The sequence below is a fragment of the Pyrgilauda ruficollis genome, unplaced genomic scaffold (assembly GCF_017590135.1).
Source record: "Pyrgilauda ruficollis isolate IOZ18807 unplaced genomic scaffold, ASM1759013v1 scaffold3, whole genome shotgun sequence".
NCBI lineage: Eukaryota > Metazoa > Chordata > Aves > Passeriformes > Passeridae > Pyrgilauda > Pyrgilauda ruficollis.
The window spans coordinates 8,586,736-8,606,666 of record NW_024524377.1 but is presented as its reverse complement, the minus strand read 5'-3'; the positions used below and the strand labels follow the sequence as shown (position 1 = coordinate 8,606,666).

Below are 19,931 nucleotides of genomic sequence, written 5' to 3'. Positions count from 1 at the left end.
CGTAGGTGTTGCTAACCTGTGCTCTCCAGTGCACTTCTGTATAACTTGTTCCTGGTAGTTGAATATGAGGGTCATTTCTGAGGGGAATATTCTCCAGAAGTCTTTAACCACATTTTGAGAGAGGTTTTTTTGGTTGTTTTTTTTCCTGACTCAGTTTCCTTCTTTAGTGAAGCAGAAAAGCTGATTGTTGCTAAGAGTTGAGAATGAGGGGAAACTTTCCGTACAGTGTATATTACTGCTCACTTGAGCCATGATTCTGCATCTTTTTACATGCAGCCTTTCAGCAGAGCCATGCAGGAATTCACTCTGGTAGAATACACCTCTACCAGCAATGGAGCTCAGTATTCACAGTCCATGAAAACACAAACAGAAAGAAGCAAAGGGCATCAGTGCTCTTTGCTGAAATTCTGGTGTGTCTCAGAGTTTGGCTGCCTGGAGTTGATGGAATGGAGATGAGAATTGGTCCTCAGTCCAGAAGTGTGTTTTGCTACAAGTGTTTTCCAGCATCACTTTTCTCCTCTCTCAGTGCACTATATTTGATCTTCCGCTGTGAGACAGGCAAGACAATTAGGACTGTGATATGCTATGATAATGAGTGCACAGAGATGGTAGCAACCTCTATATTTAGGCTGCCTTAACATTTCCACTCTAAAGTAATCACTCAAGATCTCCTAAGTACTCTTACTCAGCCACTGTTGGCAGCAGGCATTGAATGCAGCCTCAGATACAGTCTTGGGAATTAGATGTTCCTCTATGAAATTTTGCTCACGTCTGTATGAGTTACAAGGCTTTTGAAAATCGCCATTCCTCTTCTCTCCCTGGCTGTAAAAATAACCAAATGTGTGTGTTCTGTAGAGCTGGGCTCAAAATGGTGCTTGCAGTGGTGGGGCTGTGTGGGAGCTTGCATTAGGAGCATTGCAGAGGGGACAGACCATGGACACATCCCCTGCATGCTATTCCAGATGTGCCATTAAACCTGTCGGATTAAACACAGCACTAGGCTCATGTGGCTGCCATGGACAGACTTAGACTGGGATCTTTGTGTGCACAACTAAGGCACAGATGGGCAGCTTAGGTTTCCATGTGCTGTAGAGGAGAGCAGTGTCTCAAGGATGCTACTGAGTGTTTCTGTCAGAAGCCACCGCTTTAAGGTCTGTCTGTTTTGAGGCAACAGGTGAAGATGTTCTGAACAAGGTTAACAGTGGCTTACAGCATCGCATTCCTGCACTGCACCCTCTCCTCACTGGGGGCTGTTCTCACAAAAGCCAAAAGGTAAATTAAATTGGATGCTGTGCTCCAGCCGGTACCAGTTTCGGTATTTCCAGAGGTACAGATAAAGAGAATTTCTTTTACTTCTTCCCTCTTCCATCCAGTGTACTAAAAACTCATTTTCTTAATCTCCAAGACACTGAGAACAGATGTGTCATCAGTCACAACAGTGGAATGTCTCAAACCAGCTACTTAAGATCTGGATGAGCACATGCATACCTTCCCCTTTTTCTGGATGTAATCTCTCCCTGTGTGATATTTACAGGAGTGAGAAAATAGATGATTTTATATATTCTAGTTTTTTGGAAATCAGAACTTCTAGTATTCTTTCTACTTCATGCTGTGTCATGAAATAAAAGTTTGTCTCCATTCTAAGCTTTTCTTTACACAGAAGTAGCCAACAGAGCTCTAAATTTTGGCTGGCTGCTGAGGTCAGGAGGGCAGAAATCCATAGATGAAACTCTTCTACAGTTTATTATTCCTAATCTTTCATTTGAATTGGCCCTGAATGTGTAGGAATCTTTGTGTTTACAAAAAGAAAAAAAAAAATAGGATCATACATGTTTTTAACAGCTTTCAAGAGTCCTGGTTCTGTAGTAGCCTTATTAATGTTTAAAATCAGAGACCAGATTTAAGGTAAGAACACTGTTCACTTTTCTAGTACTTTCCACTTGAAGACAGACCAAGCGAGATCATACTGAGAATTGTCTTGTCAGGCTTTCAAAGCCAAAGCAAAACAAGCAAATTAACTGAAGTTGGCTTTGCCAATCTCTTTAATTACTTCTAGGATAATGAGATCAGGTTTTCCCATTTTGACAGTGTCACCATGAAACAGGAGGACTTTGTGGAATATTAAGTGATCTTTTAATTATGGAAGAACAGTTCAACCGCAACCCTAAAGTCATGCAAGCAAAAGGTATTTTGATCAGCTGTTTGAAGGAGGCGTGTGGAATGGAAATTTCAAATTAGGATGTGTCTGCTATGAAATTAGCACTTGATAAATTGTAACCCACAAAAAAGTTGCAAAAAGTCGTTCCTCTAATTTGTTTGGTTTCTTTACATAGGTTGTACTTTAACTGCTTGCCCTTCAGCAGGGCCTGGCTGGGGCTGTGCATGCAGAGCTTATGTGAGCAGCCTGCATTCAGATTCCAGACTGCTGCTCACAGGAACAGTCAGGGTGAAATCACAGCACAGGGCTCGGTTTCTTTGAGTAGAAGCCTATGAATTACATTTTGTTTCAGCATCAGAACTGTTAGGGCCAGCCCCTCCTCAGTACTTCACAGAGTCAGGACTTGAATGTTCCGAGCTGCTGCTCTGGGGCTGTGAGGTTGTGTTTCCTCGCCCTGCGTGTGTGGAAGCAGGCAGGGACTGAGGGTGTTGCTCCACTGTCAATAGGCTGAAAGTGTGGCAGGCTCTTTCCTACTCAGGGTTTGTCTGTGTGACAGTAGCATCTAGAGGTTTAAAAAGGAATTAAAGCCCAGTTTGCTAATGGCTGCATATAATGTACAATCCTGGAAGAAGACAGGAAAGGAAATACACAGGCTGAGACTGTAAACAAGCAACCTTTTTCTCTACATGCAGTGCTTGGTACATGATACTCTGGCTTCTCACTCATCCCCATTTGACCCTGGAAGAACTGCATGGAGTTTAGAAAAGCTATTTGGAGTAGAAATCATTAATCTGTGAATAGGCTGCATAAGTGACCAGCCATGTTTGGTAATTTTTCTGAGCATTAGCAATGCCCTGGAAATGAGGTTGGGTTAGGTGGGTTGTTACCATCACCAAAGCCACTGTCACTATTCATCACTTAAAACCAAAGTGGAGGAAAAATATTGCAGCATGACAGAGCTGTGACCACTGTGCCTGGATTTAGTTTTATTAATCCAGCCTCTGGATTTCCTGTTTGGAGTCTAACACAGAGCTCAGTTGGAAGGCTGCAAAAGTGATTTTCTGCTCTGTGAGTTGAACGTGCTGTGCACAGGCCAGGTGATGACCATCCTCTGCTCTCCCTCCACAGCTAAGCCCTTACAGAAGCCATTGCATGTTTGGCAGAAGACTTAAGTCTCTCTCAGTGCTAAGGCTAAGCAGCAGCAGCATCACCATGAAATGGATTCTTGCTTTCTCTCCTGCCTCAGTGTGATCTCTTGTGTTTCAGATTGCCTACGCTGCAGTGGACTGTGCCAAAGGACAGAATCACGACCTGTGTAAGCAGGAAGGGGTCGATGGCTACCCCACCTTCAACTATTACAACTACGGGAAATTTGTGGAAAAATATACTGGAGATCGAGGGGTAAGTGAAAGCAAGAGTCATCACCTGGTACAGGGCGCAAAGTCTCCTCTGCCTGTCCTGCCTTGCAAATGAAAACTGCAGAGTGAAATTTTACCGTGCCTCTGCTGCTGTCTTACATGGATGAATCATAGTGTACCACACCCCTGTACATCTCTGCATTAGGAACAATCTTGGCCTATTTTTAGGAGCATGAGAAGAGGAAAAAGGATTAAATTTGGTAATATTCTTTGTGTATTTTATTCTTTAAGCTGAAGTCTGTGAGTGAATTTGGACTGAGTGAAAAGGAAGGGTTTATTGCATGTGCTGCTGGCAGAAATGCCAGAAAACACAGGGCTTAACTCCTGTCAGTTCTGGATCGCATGGACACTGCAAACGTGTTACAGATCCACCAGGCTGCCAAATGGTGACAGACCATTGGTTTTATAGCCAGGACAAAGCTGTCCTTTGGAGACTAGAGGAAAGTAAATATCTCATTTGCCCTGAATCAGATTCACTCCTGGCACTCAGGACGGAAAGACAAATTGTGCCATCTACCCCTGGGCTGAAGTTTCATTCTTTTGTCCTGCTGTGGCCAGCTAATTATATGCTATGAGTGCAAGAAATGGGGGCAGAAATGGCATAATGCCTTCAGTGGTTGTAAAGTGCCTGAAAATAAGGAAGCAATTCAATTATTTGTGGGCCGCCTTTGTCGTAACCTCCTAGAGGGAGGTTACTCCTCAGCAGCCATTGATTGCCTGGGGTCTGCAAGAAAAACTTGGGGTCTTTGAGCCATGCAGTGATTTTGAAAAAAGATTCTTGCCTGAAAGTTATTGCTGCTGTTAGAGCTCAGAAAATTATATAGAAGCATGAATTGAAAAGCCAGGTTCTGAGGTTCTCTGTTAGTCAGGATCCTGGGGAAGTCTTCATGGAGCTTTGCTTCCCAGTTTTCTTCAGCATACTTGGACTCCAGTAATTACCATTTCATGGTGCTGATCCAGCCGTTGTTATGGATACTGTGTTTAGTTCCAATTCTGGATCTTTTCTTAAAAGTAAAGATAGGTACAGTAGCCAACAATTGAAGTAAGATTTCAGCTGCAGTTTTTGCCTTTCTAACCTGTTCTTAGAGAAACGATATATGAAAGGAAGGATCTGTGGTGGCTGACAAAAATAATTTATATCCAATATATATTTTTATGTAATATTTATATATTTTATATACTCTGCAGAGCAGGAGTGCTCTGAGACTACAGGAGTTATGAGATATTTATCCATATGCTGGAAAGTGGACTAACAAATCCCCTATATGCACCCAACCCTTTCTTGGGTAAAAATTACCCAACAGGACCATCCTGGTCTCTGCTGATGGCTGCTCTGTTCCCCTTCCACCTCTCTGGGGACCCTACGGTCTTCTGCTTGTGCAGCATTGAATTGGGGTTTGTAATCTCTTATCATGGTAATGCTGGAGGCAGTGCTTATCACAGTGCCTGTCATGGAGGCTGCTGATTGCCAGATGTCTCCAGGTGACAAAGGGCTGAAGCTTGTCACTTCATTTGTTTTCAGTGGAAGAATAATGAATAGTTTTAGAAAAGCTTTTTGTTGTTCAGCCTTGTGGTTTGGGTTGGGTTTATTTTGTTTTGTTCTTCCACAACATTCTTTTAAGTCTTTAACTTCTGTTAGTTGCTCTCTACCTTTGGTATTTTCCCTCTTCGTCACCAGTTTTGAGTGGTGTGTTCTGTGATTGTTTAAATGCAAAAATGGTCAGATTGGGTGAGAGCAGTGTAACTTGCCCAGAAAACTTCAGTGTTGGGGTACCAGTAGACAGTGTATTCCAACACAGGTGTTCACGCCTCCACCCATCTGAGCCTTCTGAAATGCCTTAGTGCTGTGTTCACAGCTTTCCTTGGAAAAGACAGCTTTCCTTGGAAAAAGAAACTGGTGGCATTCAACAGCCTTAATTCGTAAGTTGGTAAGTTGTTGAAATACAGAGGTTGGCTTCTAGACAACCAGGTTTGAGATTTTTGATAATAATTTTAATAGTATCTTGAACAAAAAAAAGCTATTTCAATCATTAGAATGTTTGGAGAAGGAGAAAAATTATGATCAAAACTATTAGAGGATGAGTGGCAAATGTGTGTATAGTCAACAAACAATCCAGTAACTGCTTTTAAAATGACACAAATAGCATACAAAGGCAGCTTGAAAATGTCTTTTGAGTGTTTTCAATAAAAAGGCATCAGCAGCACTTCTGTGACAGATTTTACCTTGTCCTATGAGTTTTAGGGACTTTTTCTCTGTGTCCCATCTCTTCAAAGTGTGACATGTGGGATGTGCATGGATATTTTCCCCTTGCAGTGGAGCAGCACAGGACCAGAGTATGGCACGATGAGGCAATGCAGAAGCAGTGACTGTTCCCTGGTTTCTATTCTGCCATGGGCTACAGAAACTAAACAACTGCTCCTTAGTTTATATTCTGCTGGGATACAGAAGCTCAAAGTGTTCTTGATGCATTGTTTTGCTTTGTTGGTAAAAATATGACCCGTATTTTTCTTCCTTCAAAACCAGGAGTCTGGATTCACCACTTTCATGCGGACCCTGAGAGAAAGAGATCATGAAAGAGTAGGAAAGAAGAAGGATGAATTGTAGTTTCTGCCTCAAAAGAAGCTTTCCGCTGCACTGTGAATGGTTCCAGGTCTTTTGTTGATGCACCTGAGACTTCACATATTCTCAAGACAGAGACTTTTTTTTATAAACAGCCATGGCCATTTTGTACAATTTTGAAATAAACTGAAACCACTTGATTTTTAAAAGGAAAATAAATTAGAATGTTGCCATAATGTTTTAAAGAAAACTTAGCATTTTCTCTCATGTTGGGAGACTATGCCCACTGACACTCCTATGCAATATTTTTGTAGTCTGTAGTGTGTCTGTAGGTGATGTTGTTTGTTAGGGTGAAATTTTTGTTCCGGTATTGCAGTACATGTAAAAAACAAAGGGGAGGGGACACGGTTTGGTTTGGGTTTGTTTTGTTATGTTTTGTTTAAATCAGCGCAGGAAAATGGGATTTATAAGACACACATTTATTCAATTGAAGTTTTTCATTCTTGTGAAATAGTTATGTGTTCTTGACTGAGATTTGGAGGGAACAATTTTAAGGTGCTCAGGGATAAATAAGGTATCTGAGTTAATGAAGACATTCAAATGGACCAGTCCAGATCTGTTAATTTCATTTAAATCTCTCTGGTCTTTAAATCAGAACTGTTTACATACCTTTATAAAACGTATTGAGTGAATTAAGCCACACATTAAAAATCAGCAGAGCATGGGTGAAATCAGATTAAACCCTCCTTCTTTGGCATGGATACTGTCAATGTATCTGTAAGTTATGGCAGGAATTACTATCTTATAGGGGTACATAGTTATTCTTAGAGGGTACACCGTTTCCCTTCAAGTTATGATTGGGTCATGTCAAATATGTGTTGTAAAGTGTTATGTTCAACTGTTTTGAGAAATGCATAGTACTTCTGGTAATGCAGTAATTGTGTGTATTACCTGTTTACATTCCAAAAGTTATCTGCATTTGTAAGAGGGATTTTTCCTTTTTGCTCCTTAAGGAGTTGCACAAACAATCTCTCTCTGACAGTCATCACTGTAAAACCTGTATCAGCAGCAGTTGAAATGTGTTACACTTTTGATGCTTAAACAAAAAAAAAGTTGATCTGGAGGTACCTCTGTCTTCGCAGGAGGGGAGAGGGAGGGGCAGGAAGTTGTGATTCACTTTGAACTAAAAATAAATTTTTAAAAGGACAAGTATTTTTATCATTAATCAGCCTTGTTCAGCTTCTTCCCCACTGGATGAATGACCACAGCTGGTGGTGGCTTAGGAAGAGCCGGAGCATGCGGGAAGAGTTCCAACCACCCGGGAACTTGGGAGTGGCCTTGGGAGTGCTGGGCAGCACTGCAGGTGTGTGCTGGGTGAGGGTCACACTGCAGGTGTGTGCTGGGTGAGGGTCACACTGCAGGTGTGTGCTGGGTGAGGGTCCAGCTGCAGGTGTGTGCTGGGTGAGGGTCAAACTCCTCTGCCCCGGCACTCTTGGGGGCACAAACTGCTTCTCACAGCAGAGAGCTTGTGACCTGGCTCTGAAACGTTCCTCTTGCTCCTCAGTCTGTCTCATTTTCTTGCAGTTGGGATCTGCGGGCTGTGCTGAGGGGCTGCTCAGGAGGTGAATGGCATCTTGCCTCCTTCCTAGATGTTTTTTCCTTCTCCCTCTTGCCCAATTAATGGCACTGTATGTTTGGCACCGTTAAGCTGCTGAAGCCATTAGCAAGTATTGTGGAATACCAGTAGCCTGATTGTCCTTGTACAGTGGCCAGCTTGTTAACCATAACATCAACTGGAATGGCCATGGAGCTGTGCCAAGTATCTTCTCTTATTAGGCCTCTTCACCCAAAAAAATCAGCTGCCTGAGAGTACATAATATCATAGTGTAAAAGTAGCTTAATTTATGAAGACTCTTACTCTGTTTTTTCCTTTCAATTAGCACAGTTACTTATGTTGTGTATAGCACTTTTGCAGAAGATCATGATAATTTATTTCAAGCTATCCTCACATAAGTAGCAGGCTCTCTGCCCTGCATTTAGGAAACAATACATATTGATGCCATTTGATCTCAAACAGGAATTCTTCTGCTTTTAGCAAACTATCAAATATGATCAGTCCAAAACTTGCTGCCTCTTTTGATCTCAGAGTCAAAGCAGCAGGCACTAACGAAATACAGCCTCCTGAAAATGTTGAGCATTTCTGTGCATAGGCTGTGCCTATGTTTGTGCTAATTGGTGAGAAATGTAGACTTTTTCAAAAATAAGAAAGAAAAAAATGATAGCTTGCCAATGGTGACTTCACTAGTCAGGATCATTCTGAATTATAGGCTTCAGTAAATGTTTAGGATAAGACAATTGCACACTGTGCTTCCGACCAGTAATTCCTTACAGCTGGTTGCACAATAATAAAATTAAGAATTCTCATTTTTCCCTTCAGTCTTTTGTCAGTTACTTCTTGGACTTGGGCCTTCATTTTTTCTTGACTAAAGAAAAAATGTGTTGTGCATGTGTTAATGCACAAACATAAAATATTTGAGAATAATTTACCTTCTGTTAGAGGGTCATGACTCATCTGGTTTATGGTTTGAATGGTTTTTGAAAAATACAATTTTGAACACCATAAATGATTACATCAAATGGCTGACAAAAGCCTTAGTTACTGTGAACTAGAGTGTACCAGGAGCTCAGAGTTTTCCTTTCAAGCCTTTTTAATTAGTGGGCCAGGTCTGGATATCAGGCACACTGTTTTAGTTCTGTTGCCTCCAGTAAAGCAAAAGTTGGTGTTTATATTTGCTAGTGAAGTCAGTTTATGTTTATAGTCACATCAGTCATGTTGAAATTGAAATATGTTGTTATTTTTTACAAACTGTGAATGAAAAAATATATATAAGAGCTCTTCTGTATTTAAATGGTTGGTCATTTCACACATTCAGACTTCCCAGCCTGTTGTAGTAGATGTGTAGCCCAGGCATTGATAATCACACAGGAATTTCTGCCATGGTTAAAAGTGAGTAATCTGGGCTTTCAAGTCATGAATCATTTATCAGCGAGAAACTTAATTGCTGATAACAAATGGTTTGCAGTGAATCAGAGATTCTGCTCTTGCAATTATGGGTTTGGTCTTTCAGTCTTTTTAAGGTGTGATTCAAAGGTCTTGGACATCCGCTACATAGTTAACCCTAAACAGATTAAATCTTGTCGAGGAATGGTAAAATGTGTACACAGCAGAGAGGCTGAGCCAGGATTGTGCATCATTTTGTTACCCACTGTTGGCTTAAACAAGATACAAATAGCCCGCAGGGCTGTGTTAGTCCTGCTGTGTGGCTGGACCAAGAGATGAAGGGCAGCAGGGCCAAGCATTTTCTGCGTACTGGAAGGAAATGGTTTTCCCATCTAATGAAAGAGCCTGAGATGTTGGATTTGTTTCATCCATCAAAAGGAGGAAAACGGAAGGAAAAGTTCCCAGGACAGTGAATGCTCTGGGATATGGCAGACTCAAGTTGGGAGTCCCAAGATGAGAGTAAGCTTCTATCCCAGCCCCTGCGACCTCGGAGGCTGATTTGGCTCTGTTGTAATCCATCTATCTCTGACCCAGCAGCTGTGTCCGTTCAAGCCAGAGCAACTCCTCCAAGAGAGACTGGAAGAGATTTGCTTTCCAATCTGAGTCAAGAAAAGCAGCCTAACAAATCTCCACTTCCTCTTTCCTTCCCCTGTAAAATTGCATTTTGGATCTGACAGTCACGGTGACCCCCAAGCCCCTCCTAAATAGTTGCAGTTGGGTGAAAAAGCCTTGGGAATTTTTCTGAACTCCCACTCAGACCAAATTATGTCCCCAAATCTTGCTAACTTAAAATCCTTCTGATAGGCATCTGCAAAGATAGATTGATATTACTGGTGAAAAAAGATTAGAGAGGTAAGGTCTATGTTCTTGCAGCATTTAATTTGGGAGTAAAAAAGCAGATAAAACTCCCATCATGAGTAAGCTCTAAGAGAATGCTTCAGAGAGTCTTGTTTCAGATGGAATTGCTTTATGGTTGGTTTTTATTTTATAGGCAGACTGCTTTTCAAAAGAAAAGTCAAGACTTGGTGACATAGCCTACAGATGTTTTGTCTGTTTACCCTTTAAAAAATAAAAATCAGAATCACTCTCCATATTCCTGATAGTGCTATATTACAAGAAAGAAATGTTGCCTACATGGATTTCCTAGAATGACATTGAACCCCTGCCAACTGCATTTTACAAACTATGAAACAAGCTATTTGCTCCAAACGACACTCACACTCGGGGGAGCGGGGACTGCTGCCCACGTGCTCCTCGTTTTAATTTAATAGCTTCCTTTAGTGTGATTGGGTCTGTAATGGAATACTGAGATTGCAGGGGTAAATTCTGAAAACTGAGAGGTGGGGGGGGTGGTAATCAGCTCTTATCAGCAGGTGTTGAGCACTGTAGCCAAACGCTGGCATTTCCTTTGCCTTTGGCAGCCCAGCATCCCTGAGCATTCCATGGCTCTGCGGGAGCCACAGGAGTGCAGCCCTTTGGCTAATCCGGTTGTGTACATTACTGCTCAGGGCTGGAACTGATTGGAAACCAGGATTTTTCCCATTAGTTTCTTTGACTGGTCATAAGAAGATGCTGTGTTTTCTCTGCACATCCTGCTTTTATTTACAGAGTGGAGAAGGAGGATGTCTGGGTGTCTAAAAAGGAAATGAAGCCAAATGCCATTTTTTCTGCTGACAGCCAGGATTCCTGGGGACTGACCACTGCTGCTGAAATACTCCCTGCAAAGCATTGTCGACTGGCTTGGCTTTTGCAAGGTTTTGGAAGGTACTGTGTGATGCAATATTGCAAAAAAATCTCAGTATCCAAGGCAGCAATTTCCAACCTCTGGTTTCCGAGGAGTTAAGCTGAAGTGTAAACTCTATTCATCAGCCCAGTGTAATTGGTTTTGAGATAGAAAAAAAATGGTCTGTTAGCCCAAAATTTAGGAAATCACAGCTCTAATGCAGGCCCACAGGATGTCTGGATATTTCCATACAGCTGCCCTGGCCCTTGGTTGGTAAGATTCCTGCCCTGGAAGTCATGTCCTCCTGCCCAGAGCACTCGGCATGGCTGCAGGGAGACAGTGCTCCTTAAGGAACAGTTATTCTGTGTTTGCTTAGAAAGCATAACAGTACTAATTATTCTCATTAGCTTTGAGCCACTAATAAATTATCTTTCCTATTGCTCTTCCATCACTCAGTAATGAGAACCATTTAGCCAGATTTTGCAGATACTGCTTGCTCCCTCTCTACAGCATGATTCCCTGCAAGCATTCATCATAGGAAAAGAGCTACGTGAACAAAATCTTTTCAAATTAGTCTCTGGTGCCCCAGTTAAGTGGGTGTCTACATTGCAGGCATGCACAAGAGCCTTCTTCATTAATATGTGCAATTCTGTGCGAGCTGATTAGCTCTTGCAGCTCATTTGATAGCAAATGTGTAAATCCGTCACACTCTAAATGCCAAATATGTGCACAGCTAAATTATGGAGAAATAAGAAACTGCAAGAGTTGGGAGTCTTTATTTGGAAAAAGAGGTCCTTATCCCATGCATTAAATTGGAGCTCTGGGTTTATCTAGAGCATTTGTCACTCCTCTGCTTTGTCATTTTACTGCTGGCAAAATGAATAATTCTTCGTGTCGTGTTGCTGGTCCTTTCAGGATGTGTGGGTGTTTAATTTGGTGCCCAACATTTGTAACAGACATCTGGTATCCAGCCTAGGTTCCCAGAAGACAGTAGTCACAGCACAGTGCCATCTTCGTTGTGCAGGACAGAAAACCAAACTAATCAGTTACAACTATGTATTATTAATAATGCAGTTACCATAACTTCTCTTGGTTGATTTTGTTTGTAAAAATCTCAGGAAGAAAAGGAGAGGGATGAAGTTAGTTTTTTTTACTGCCCATGTATTTTAGCCAGGGCAGTGCTGCGCAGTGTAATTAATGCCATGGTGCATCTGCCAGCACAAGGGAAGCACTAAAGAGTGTCACCTGCCAGCACGGAGGGGTTGGTCTGCTGCTGCAATACAAATGCCCTCGGCCAGTTATTCTGGGACCAAAGAAGGAATCTGGCCTCAAGAGCTCCTAATTTATGCATGTTTCTCCTCCTCTCCATGCCAAGTGGATGCAGAGCCAGCCCAGCCTCAGGGCCCGGACACACCAGCTCAGGGCAGCCAAGCACCCTCTGTTTTATTTTCTCTCAGCACGAAGATAAATCACAGTGTGAACCCAGCCTGACCTCCAACATATTTTGGCATTACCTTCTGGGCATACAGGCTGGGGGGAAAAAGCTTCCCACTTCCCAAAGTTCTGGCATGGGAAGCCGTCTTTCTCCAAGCTGAGCATAAACTCTCCTAGGAGAACATTTCCTAGGAAAATGTGAAGCACAATAATGGATCTCTGATCCTGTAGCCACCAGGTTGATGGTGAGGGGACACTTATTACTGTACCTCACCCCACAAGCACAGAACAGGATGAGCACATCCAACATTTCCCACTGCATCCCCAAATGTACTGAGACCTCTCCAAGGGTGTTAGGGTTTGCTTACCAAGACGACAGCTCTGTGTTGGTCTCACCTGCAGTGAGTGCACAGCCCTCCCCAGGAGTAATATGGATGAGAGGTTCTTTCTTTTCCCTTTTCACAGAGGGACAAGCATCCTTTAAGGCAGATTTTCCCTGATCCAGCGGGCGGTGAATGGGGGCACGGGAGAGCTGCTGCAGAAATGCAGAGATGCTGCACAATGCTGCCTGGTTCCATGCAATTCCCTTCGGACTCCAGGGTCCATCATGCCTTCCACCTGCAGTACACCACAAAAGCATTGTCACTGCTTACCTTAAACTTAACTCTCTGCCAAAGCTTTTCTTAGGCAAAAAAGCAGCACAAGAGGAGGGACTGCAGAAATCAAAGAAACAGAATTCACTATGGAATAAAGTCTCTCTGGCAAGGTACTGTAGTATGTGGTGCATTAGGTATATTTTGGATGGATGTATAATCCTAATTGTTGTGTATTGTTTGTGTTGTAGTCCCGGGATTCAAGTCCTCATTATTCTAGATGCTGTACAAATATATAAGAGTCTGTCATGCATGGAAAGGCTTTTATTATGTAAATAGTCAGGTTGGGAAAAAAGAAGTAGTGTTATCGCTGTTTTACAGATGAGGCAGTGAGACAGGGAAAAAAAACCCCAACAAAGCATTTTGCCCAAGGACACACAAAGTCTGTGGGTCAACAGTGGACTTGAAATTCAAGTCCTGATTTTGTTTCTTACTAGCTCTTCTTTCCATTTGTGTACTGCCCACAACATAATTAAAATTAAGCACAAAGAAGACAAGTCTGTGCAATTTATCTCTATCTGAAACAATCATCCAGCACATCTCAGCCAAATCCTCCACAACTCTTCTCTGTCTCTTCAAAACCTGTATTTCTGCCACGCCCAATGCCTGTGATCACCACACAAGTCACTGTAGGTGTTGTCCTCTGATTTTCTGCAACATCTATCAGTTGTATAAAGCTGTTCAGGAAAAGACCCTGTTGCATGTGAGGCTGTGCCTCAGTTGGACCAGCCTGTCAAATTCATATTCCAATCCTTTGAAAAAGTTATACTAACACTATTTAGAACAAAAAAAGGATGCATATACGTTTCTGCTGGGAATATAGAGTCAAGCAATCTATAACTGCTGCTCAACACTACCTGCTAGTCAAAATTGTATATTGCTGTAAATAATTAATCTATACCATAGACAAATAAAACATGGATTTTTCACTGACAAAGCACAATATATTTTGTTTTGTGTACAGCAATATTTTATGTCAGGCTTTTGGAAATAATGTGGGAGGAGAGAATTGTAAAAGTCATGACAGTCACTAGAAAACAGAATAAAATGGAATGGGTATTTACCAAGGCTAGATAATATCAAACTAATTCAATAGGTTTCTTTGATGGAGTAATTAATTAGCTAGACAAAGAGGGAAATGTGGCTGTCTGTCTGGACCTGAATAAAATAGCTGATGAGGAGCCGTGTATAAATTTATATCCCCTGCATGGAGAAGTCTGAGATTTATAGAGGAACTGCAAGGCATACATGGTGTTGGAAGATGAGAAGCTGAACTGTATTGAAAGGGAATTATTCAGAGCTCCTAAACTGTAAGTCTTAAGACTGATTGTTATTATTTTCATCAGTGACCTATTTGGAAAACAGAAGTGTGTGACCATAAAAATACATTGAAGTAACCAAGTTAGGAGATATCATCAGTGTAGAGAAAGTACAGAATATCACACAGCAAGAGCTGAATATCCTTGAAGAGCGAGGCCACAGAAGTAGTAAGGGAGGAGGCAGCAGACAAAATTCTGCAGGAAACCTCCAACAGCACTGAAAGATTTTGTGTTTCAGTGCAGCATGGGCATGGAAAAGGCAACTGAAACTCTAAAATGCAGTAGGAGACACATTTCTAGCAAAGCAAGGAAAGTATGAACATCCTTGAATAAGACCCTAGTAAGATTTTGTTTGGAATAAAACACATTATTCTGATTGTGTTAAAGAAAGCTGGGTTCTTAATGAAATGGGTACAGCAAAGGGCTGCTAAGAGAACACTGGAGAACCTTCCAAGAAAGGACAGGGTGCACAGGGGGCTTGTTCTGCCCAGCAGCTGAAGAGTGAGATGTGGTTTGATTACCTTCTGTAGGGGGAAAATTAAGGGTAGGCCATCTGCATGTATGAGCAAGTAGGTATAAATTGGCCATGAATAATTTAGACTATCAATTAGGTGTTCTTTATCCACCTGCATAGTGAGGGTATAAAAGTTATAGGGATGAAACCATACCTAGCTTTTTGTGAAGCTTGCAAAATGATTAAATGGACCATGTGATCCAGCTGCCTACCTGGGGACTGGATTTGATAATCCACAAAGTTCTGCCTATCCTTGTCTCAGTGGGTTTCTACTACAGTGAGCTACCACCTCCATCTTATAATATCATTAGTTATTACAGTACCTATAATCCCTTCAGTCCTAAGAAACCTTTCTATCCTTCTGAATTAAATTTCAAATAAAACAACCTAACTGTGGATTACAAAGCCATATGTGTTTTCTTTCTTACTCAATAAATTTGTTGTGGTGATTATAGTAAACAAAGCCAAATTTCATTAGGGACTAAGAATTCTTTTAATATAAATTATAGTGTTTATGGCGCAAGTGTACTGACAAATAATGATTTTTTTATTTATAGTAATTGTTCAAATGGCTCCTAATGAAATTTTTGGCCTCATGAAGTGATCAGCTTGGAATGACTTTCCCTTCTATGAAAATATTTAAATACAAACAAAGTCTGCCAATGTGTTCAATTACAGTCATGCAGGGAACTAAAGGGATTATGTGTACTAGGAGTATATTCATGTGGCTTTTCAGATCAGCTGCTTCTACCAGAAAGGGAATAAAGTAAGCAGAAAAGCCCCAAAGAGAGCCCATCACTGTTGGAATGGCCTGGGACGTGATCATCAGAAAAGCTCACTCGTGTTATTTCCATAAGCCCATAATGCTTATAGCCCTGTAAATAAAAATACATTAACAACATGTTGCTTCTCAAACTAATTGAGATGCAGTGTGAAGATTACTTTTCAGAAATAGGATGTTCTTTATGCAGGAGATCATACTGGGCCCTGCTGCAACAAGAGCCATTGGGACAACGCTGTATTTTGTTCTAACAGCTGCATTTATTGCCAGTGAGAGACTTTCTGTGACATTACGAGGTTGCTTCAGCCTTGAAAAAGCCCTTGAGAGTTAAACACTAGTGTTCCAGGAAAGAAACTTTTGGGCCCAGCACAGGACCTTAAGACTGAATCAGCAGAGGAGGTTTTTAAAAAAGAGAAGCAAGGAAATAAACTGCATATTCTGCTGATGATTTTTATGACCTTGCCCACACTTCTGCTGATGCTGTGTTAGCAAGAACAGTTCATTCCAGTGAGTATAATCCCTGCTCTTGCGATTATGGACACAGGTTTCTCTAAAACCTTGAAAATCCAATGCAATTTTTTAGAGTGCGAAATTGCTAAAAGTCACGGGCTTTTAGCTAGTGCCATGATTTCAGGAGCCTGATTTGGAGTGCAAAGGCCTCGTGATGCAGCTGGGCTGCACTCCACCTGAATTCACTAATTCAGCATACCTGGTTTTTCCTGGGAAGTGACAGTACTATCCAAGAAACAGGAAGCATATTAATGGTTGTTAGTCTGGTTTTTAGCTAAAGCCTCAGCTTGAATAATACCTCCAGCTTCAAGCACCAAATTTTAAGAAAGATATAAGAAGAAAAAAAAAGGTACAGAGAAAAGAGGAATAGAATCAGAAATGTGTAGTAAACAGAAGAAGGGGTTTTTTTGCCTTTTGGGTTAAAAGAAAAAGATAGGAAGGCTTTGGGTTTAATTAGTCTAAATAAGAGAAGGCTTTTATTTTCCCCATAGTTACAAAGTGAATCAGTAATCTGATATATTCCACAGTTTAATTTGCTGCAAAAAACTCTGAAGGTGAATTTTCCTTTCAGAACCTTACTTTTGTGTTGCTCCTGTGACTCCATCACTGATGAACACAACTACTGCCAGCGCCTCAAGCTGGGTGTTTTTCCTTGGGGAAACCTGATTTAAAAGTCATGTTTAAATCCAGTGTACAGAGCCTAAGGGTTTTTCTTCCCTACCTTAAGTCATCCAAAGCCAAGGTGCATAAATGCAGCTGGACATGTCTGATCCCTGCAGTAACTGAGGAGAAATAGCAACAAAGAGCTTCTTCACAGAGGGCAATTTCCAGATCACTGAACATTGGTGAGGTGAATCCTGTCCTAACTCATCCCTGAGCATTCACTGCTGGGCTTTGCTTTCAGCTGGCTGATGACACACTCAGCAAGGGATGCCTTCCCTGTTTTGCTCATGCAGAGGCCCCTCGCTGGCACTCCTGGGGTGGCACCGCGGGCACTCCCTTGGCACCCTCCCTTCAACCTCTGACACTGCCCACGCCTCTTTGTCTCCTGTCTCTCCTCCTCATTCTGAAACACCTCGTTCCTCCGCTTGGCTTCCCTTTGCACTGACTGGATTTACTTCTTATGAATGTTTTATCTCTGGCTGCAGCTTTCACTAACGCATTCACTGCACGCTGCCCCTCTGACAATGTTTTACTGCTTCCGTGTCTTAGGGGAGTCAATGGGACAAGGAAAAGACACAATTTAAAGTGTAACTGGCTTGTTAGCCATGCAAATTCTTGAATAACAGATATGATTTAAGTTCACCATGAGAGCTGGGAGGGTTGGATCTGTAACCTCACTTCTGACTCTGCCACTACCTCCCTCAAGCGACTTGTGTGATTTATTTAACCTCTTGGGGCCAGGTTCACCTGAAAATAAAGAATAATGTGTTTTTTCCCCCTAGGAATCTTAATAGATGTATATACAATACTTGAAATCTTGTTTATGTAAATGGAAAATGCTTATCTTTTTTCTTTAGAATATTTACAAAAGGTTAAGAGAATTTTAGGGTTGAAAGATAAACAGTTCAGAAGAACTAGAAAAATTAAAATTGCACATGTGTGCACTTACCACAAACCTTTAGACAGCCTCTAATTAAGTAATCACTAGTTCTCTGCATTATAGTAGATGCTATCATAAGCTGCTAAACTGTGTAGCAGCTTGTAATACTGTGCACTCTGTTTATACAGGATAAGGACTCTCTGGAAATTATTCAGATTAATGTATCATCTTCTGAACGTGTGCTTTACTTGTGCATAGTCACTCAGGACTGAGATGTTCCCATGCTCCACTCTACAAAAGCCTGACTGGGAAGAGTTTTTTCCTGACAGGCCAAGACACTGACTTGCAGATGCCAAGTTGTGTATTAAACACGCAGATGCTCCATCCCTTGCAAGGCTTTAGCAAGACCTGTTTGTGGTGCACGTCCTTGGCACTTCCAACAGCAGCTTTCACTGAGAGAAGGATGCTCAGGAAAGGCTCTCCAGGACATCACTTCTTCTTGAGCTTTTATGTTCAGAGAAAAACTACCTCACCGAGCAGGTGACCTCTCCTGCTGTGGCCTCTCTGCTCACCTGGTCCTTCCTTCCTCTCCCACATCTCCATGCCAGCCCCATCTTCTGACCCCCTCTTCATCACTGTCTCGAGTCTGCTCTGAAAACAATCTAAAAACAATTTTTCCCTTTTTTCTCCCCTCTGTTACTCAGCCCCAGAGCCACAATTAATCTTTTACCCCTTGCTGTGATCTTGTTTGACTCACAGAGCTCAAGACCTTGGCTTGGCTGAGCTTTGCTTGAAGCACAGAGAAAGCCTGGAGGCTGAAAGGGTGCAATTAATCTCCAGCAATAGCAATTTACTCCTTGTTCTAAGATCCAAGAGATCGTTTTTCCTCACTTGGATCACTGGAATAGGGAGTAAGGCAATGCCCCTCTGATATCTAGGGTTGCCATAGGTATCCACATAAAGGTGCTTGGAGAGGGAAGAGTTGAGGTTGGAGAGCACTGATTTTCCCCAACACCATCTTCCTGATCCCCTTGCTCCTGAGTAGAGCAGAGCCTGAGAGTCCAGAGAGCGAGGTGTGTAACCTCTATCCCAACACTGCTGTGCTACAGGCACTTGGATAGTGAAGTAGAAACAGATGGAAGGAGAAATTAAAAAGGGGTAGCGAGGAAATAAGCTGCTTTCATTTCAGATTTGAGCCAACAGACTAAAACGGTGTGATTTGGTACAAAAACAGTGAAGTCAAAGAGTGCAGGGAGAAAATTATCCTTGTATCAGTAAAAAAAGTTTTAAAATAGGAACCTCACTCTAGGGTTACTAATGAGTTTTGCAAACTTTCACTTTTGTATTGTCATTTGTAGTTGAAACATGCCCAGTTGATTTGTTGGGAAATGAATGAGATTAGCCGAGCATCTGGTCTCATCTCAGCGCACTTTTGCTGGTGGCTACTCTGTCCCCATCACAGAGGTGCCAGCAGCCACGCTCGCTGCCCCAGCAGAGGACCCCAAACACACCCGGTTATCCACACAGCGCCAGGCATCGCCAAGGGCTGTGCGATCCACTACAGCTGCAGGACACCGGCCAGCCGCTGTCACAAGTTATCACACGGGAGACCCCAAAGAGCACAGCTCCTAAAGTCAGCTGTGCTGACAGCAGAGCGAATTGTCCCGGAGGACAGGAGGCTCGGGAGTGGCCTTACCGCTCCCTACAACTCCCTGGCAGGAGGCTGCAGGCCCGCCCAGGGCACAGGGCAAGAGGCCAGTCGTAAAAATGCACCAGGGGAGGTTCAGGTTGGTCATTAGGAAGCGCTTCTTCACAGAGTGGGGGATTTGACTGGACTGGGCTGCCCGGGGATGAGGTGCAGTCACCATCCCTGGAGGTGTTTTAGTAAAGTCTGGGTGCGCGCTCGGTGCCCTGGTCTGCTTGACAGGGTGGTGTTGGCTCATAAGTCGGTCCCCGTGATTCCGGCGATGTTTTCCAACCTGACTGACTCTATGATAAATGCAGCCTCAGACAAAGCTGTGCGACACAGCGCTGGCGGTGCTCGGCTGCTCCCGCCCGGGCGCTCAGACACACCCACGCCCGGGAGCCTGGCCCGTCAGTCTGGCCATCGCATCCCAGCCACGCAAGGGCGGCATCCCCTCCGTACACAGCGGTCCCGGGCCCGCCCCGCAGCCTCCATGGCAGCCGCCCAAGCTCCGCGGGCTGACAGCGGGGCTCACCGGGACCCCTGAGGGCGGCGCCGCCGGGAGCGCCCGGA

The 19,931-nt window shown here is 42.8% G+C and overlaps 1 protein-coding gene across 1 annotated transcript in view; it reads left to right on the top strand.

Annotated features, from left to right (window-relative positions):
- PDIA5 (protein disulfide isomerase family A member 5) overlaps positions 1-7,328 on the top strand; it is a 112,429-nt gene extending 105,101 nt beyond the window's left edge. Inside the window, 2 exon segments of the mRNA XM_041473299.1 lie at positions 3,425-3,559; positions 6,101-7,328. Coding sequence (XP_041329233.1) covers positions 3,425-3,559; positions 6,101-6,181 — 216 coding nt within the window. The 3' untranslated portion in view covers positions 6,182-7,328.
- The last annotated feature ends 12,603 nt before the right edge of the window (positions 7,329-19,931 follow it).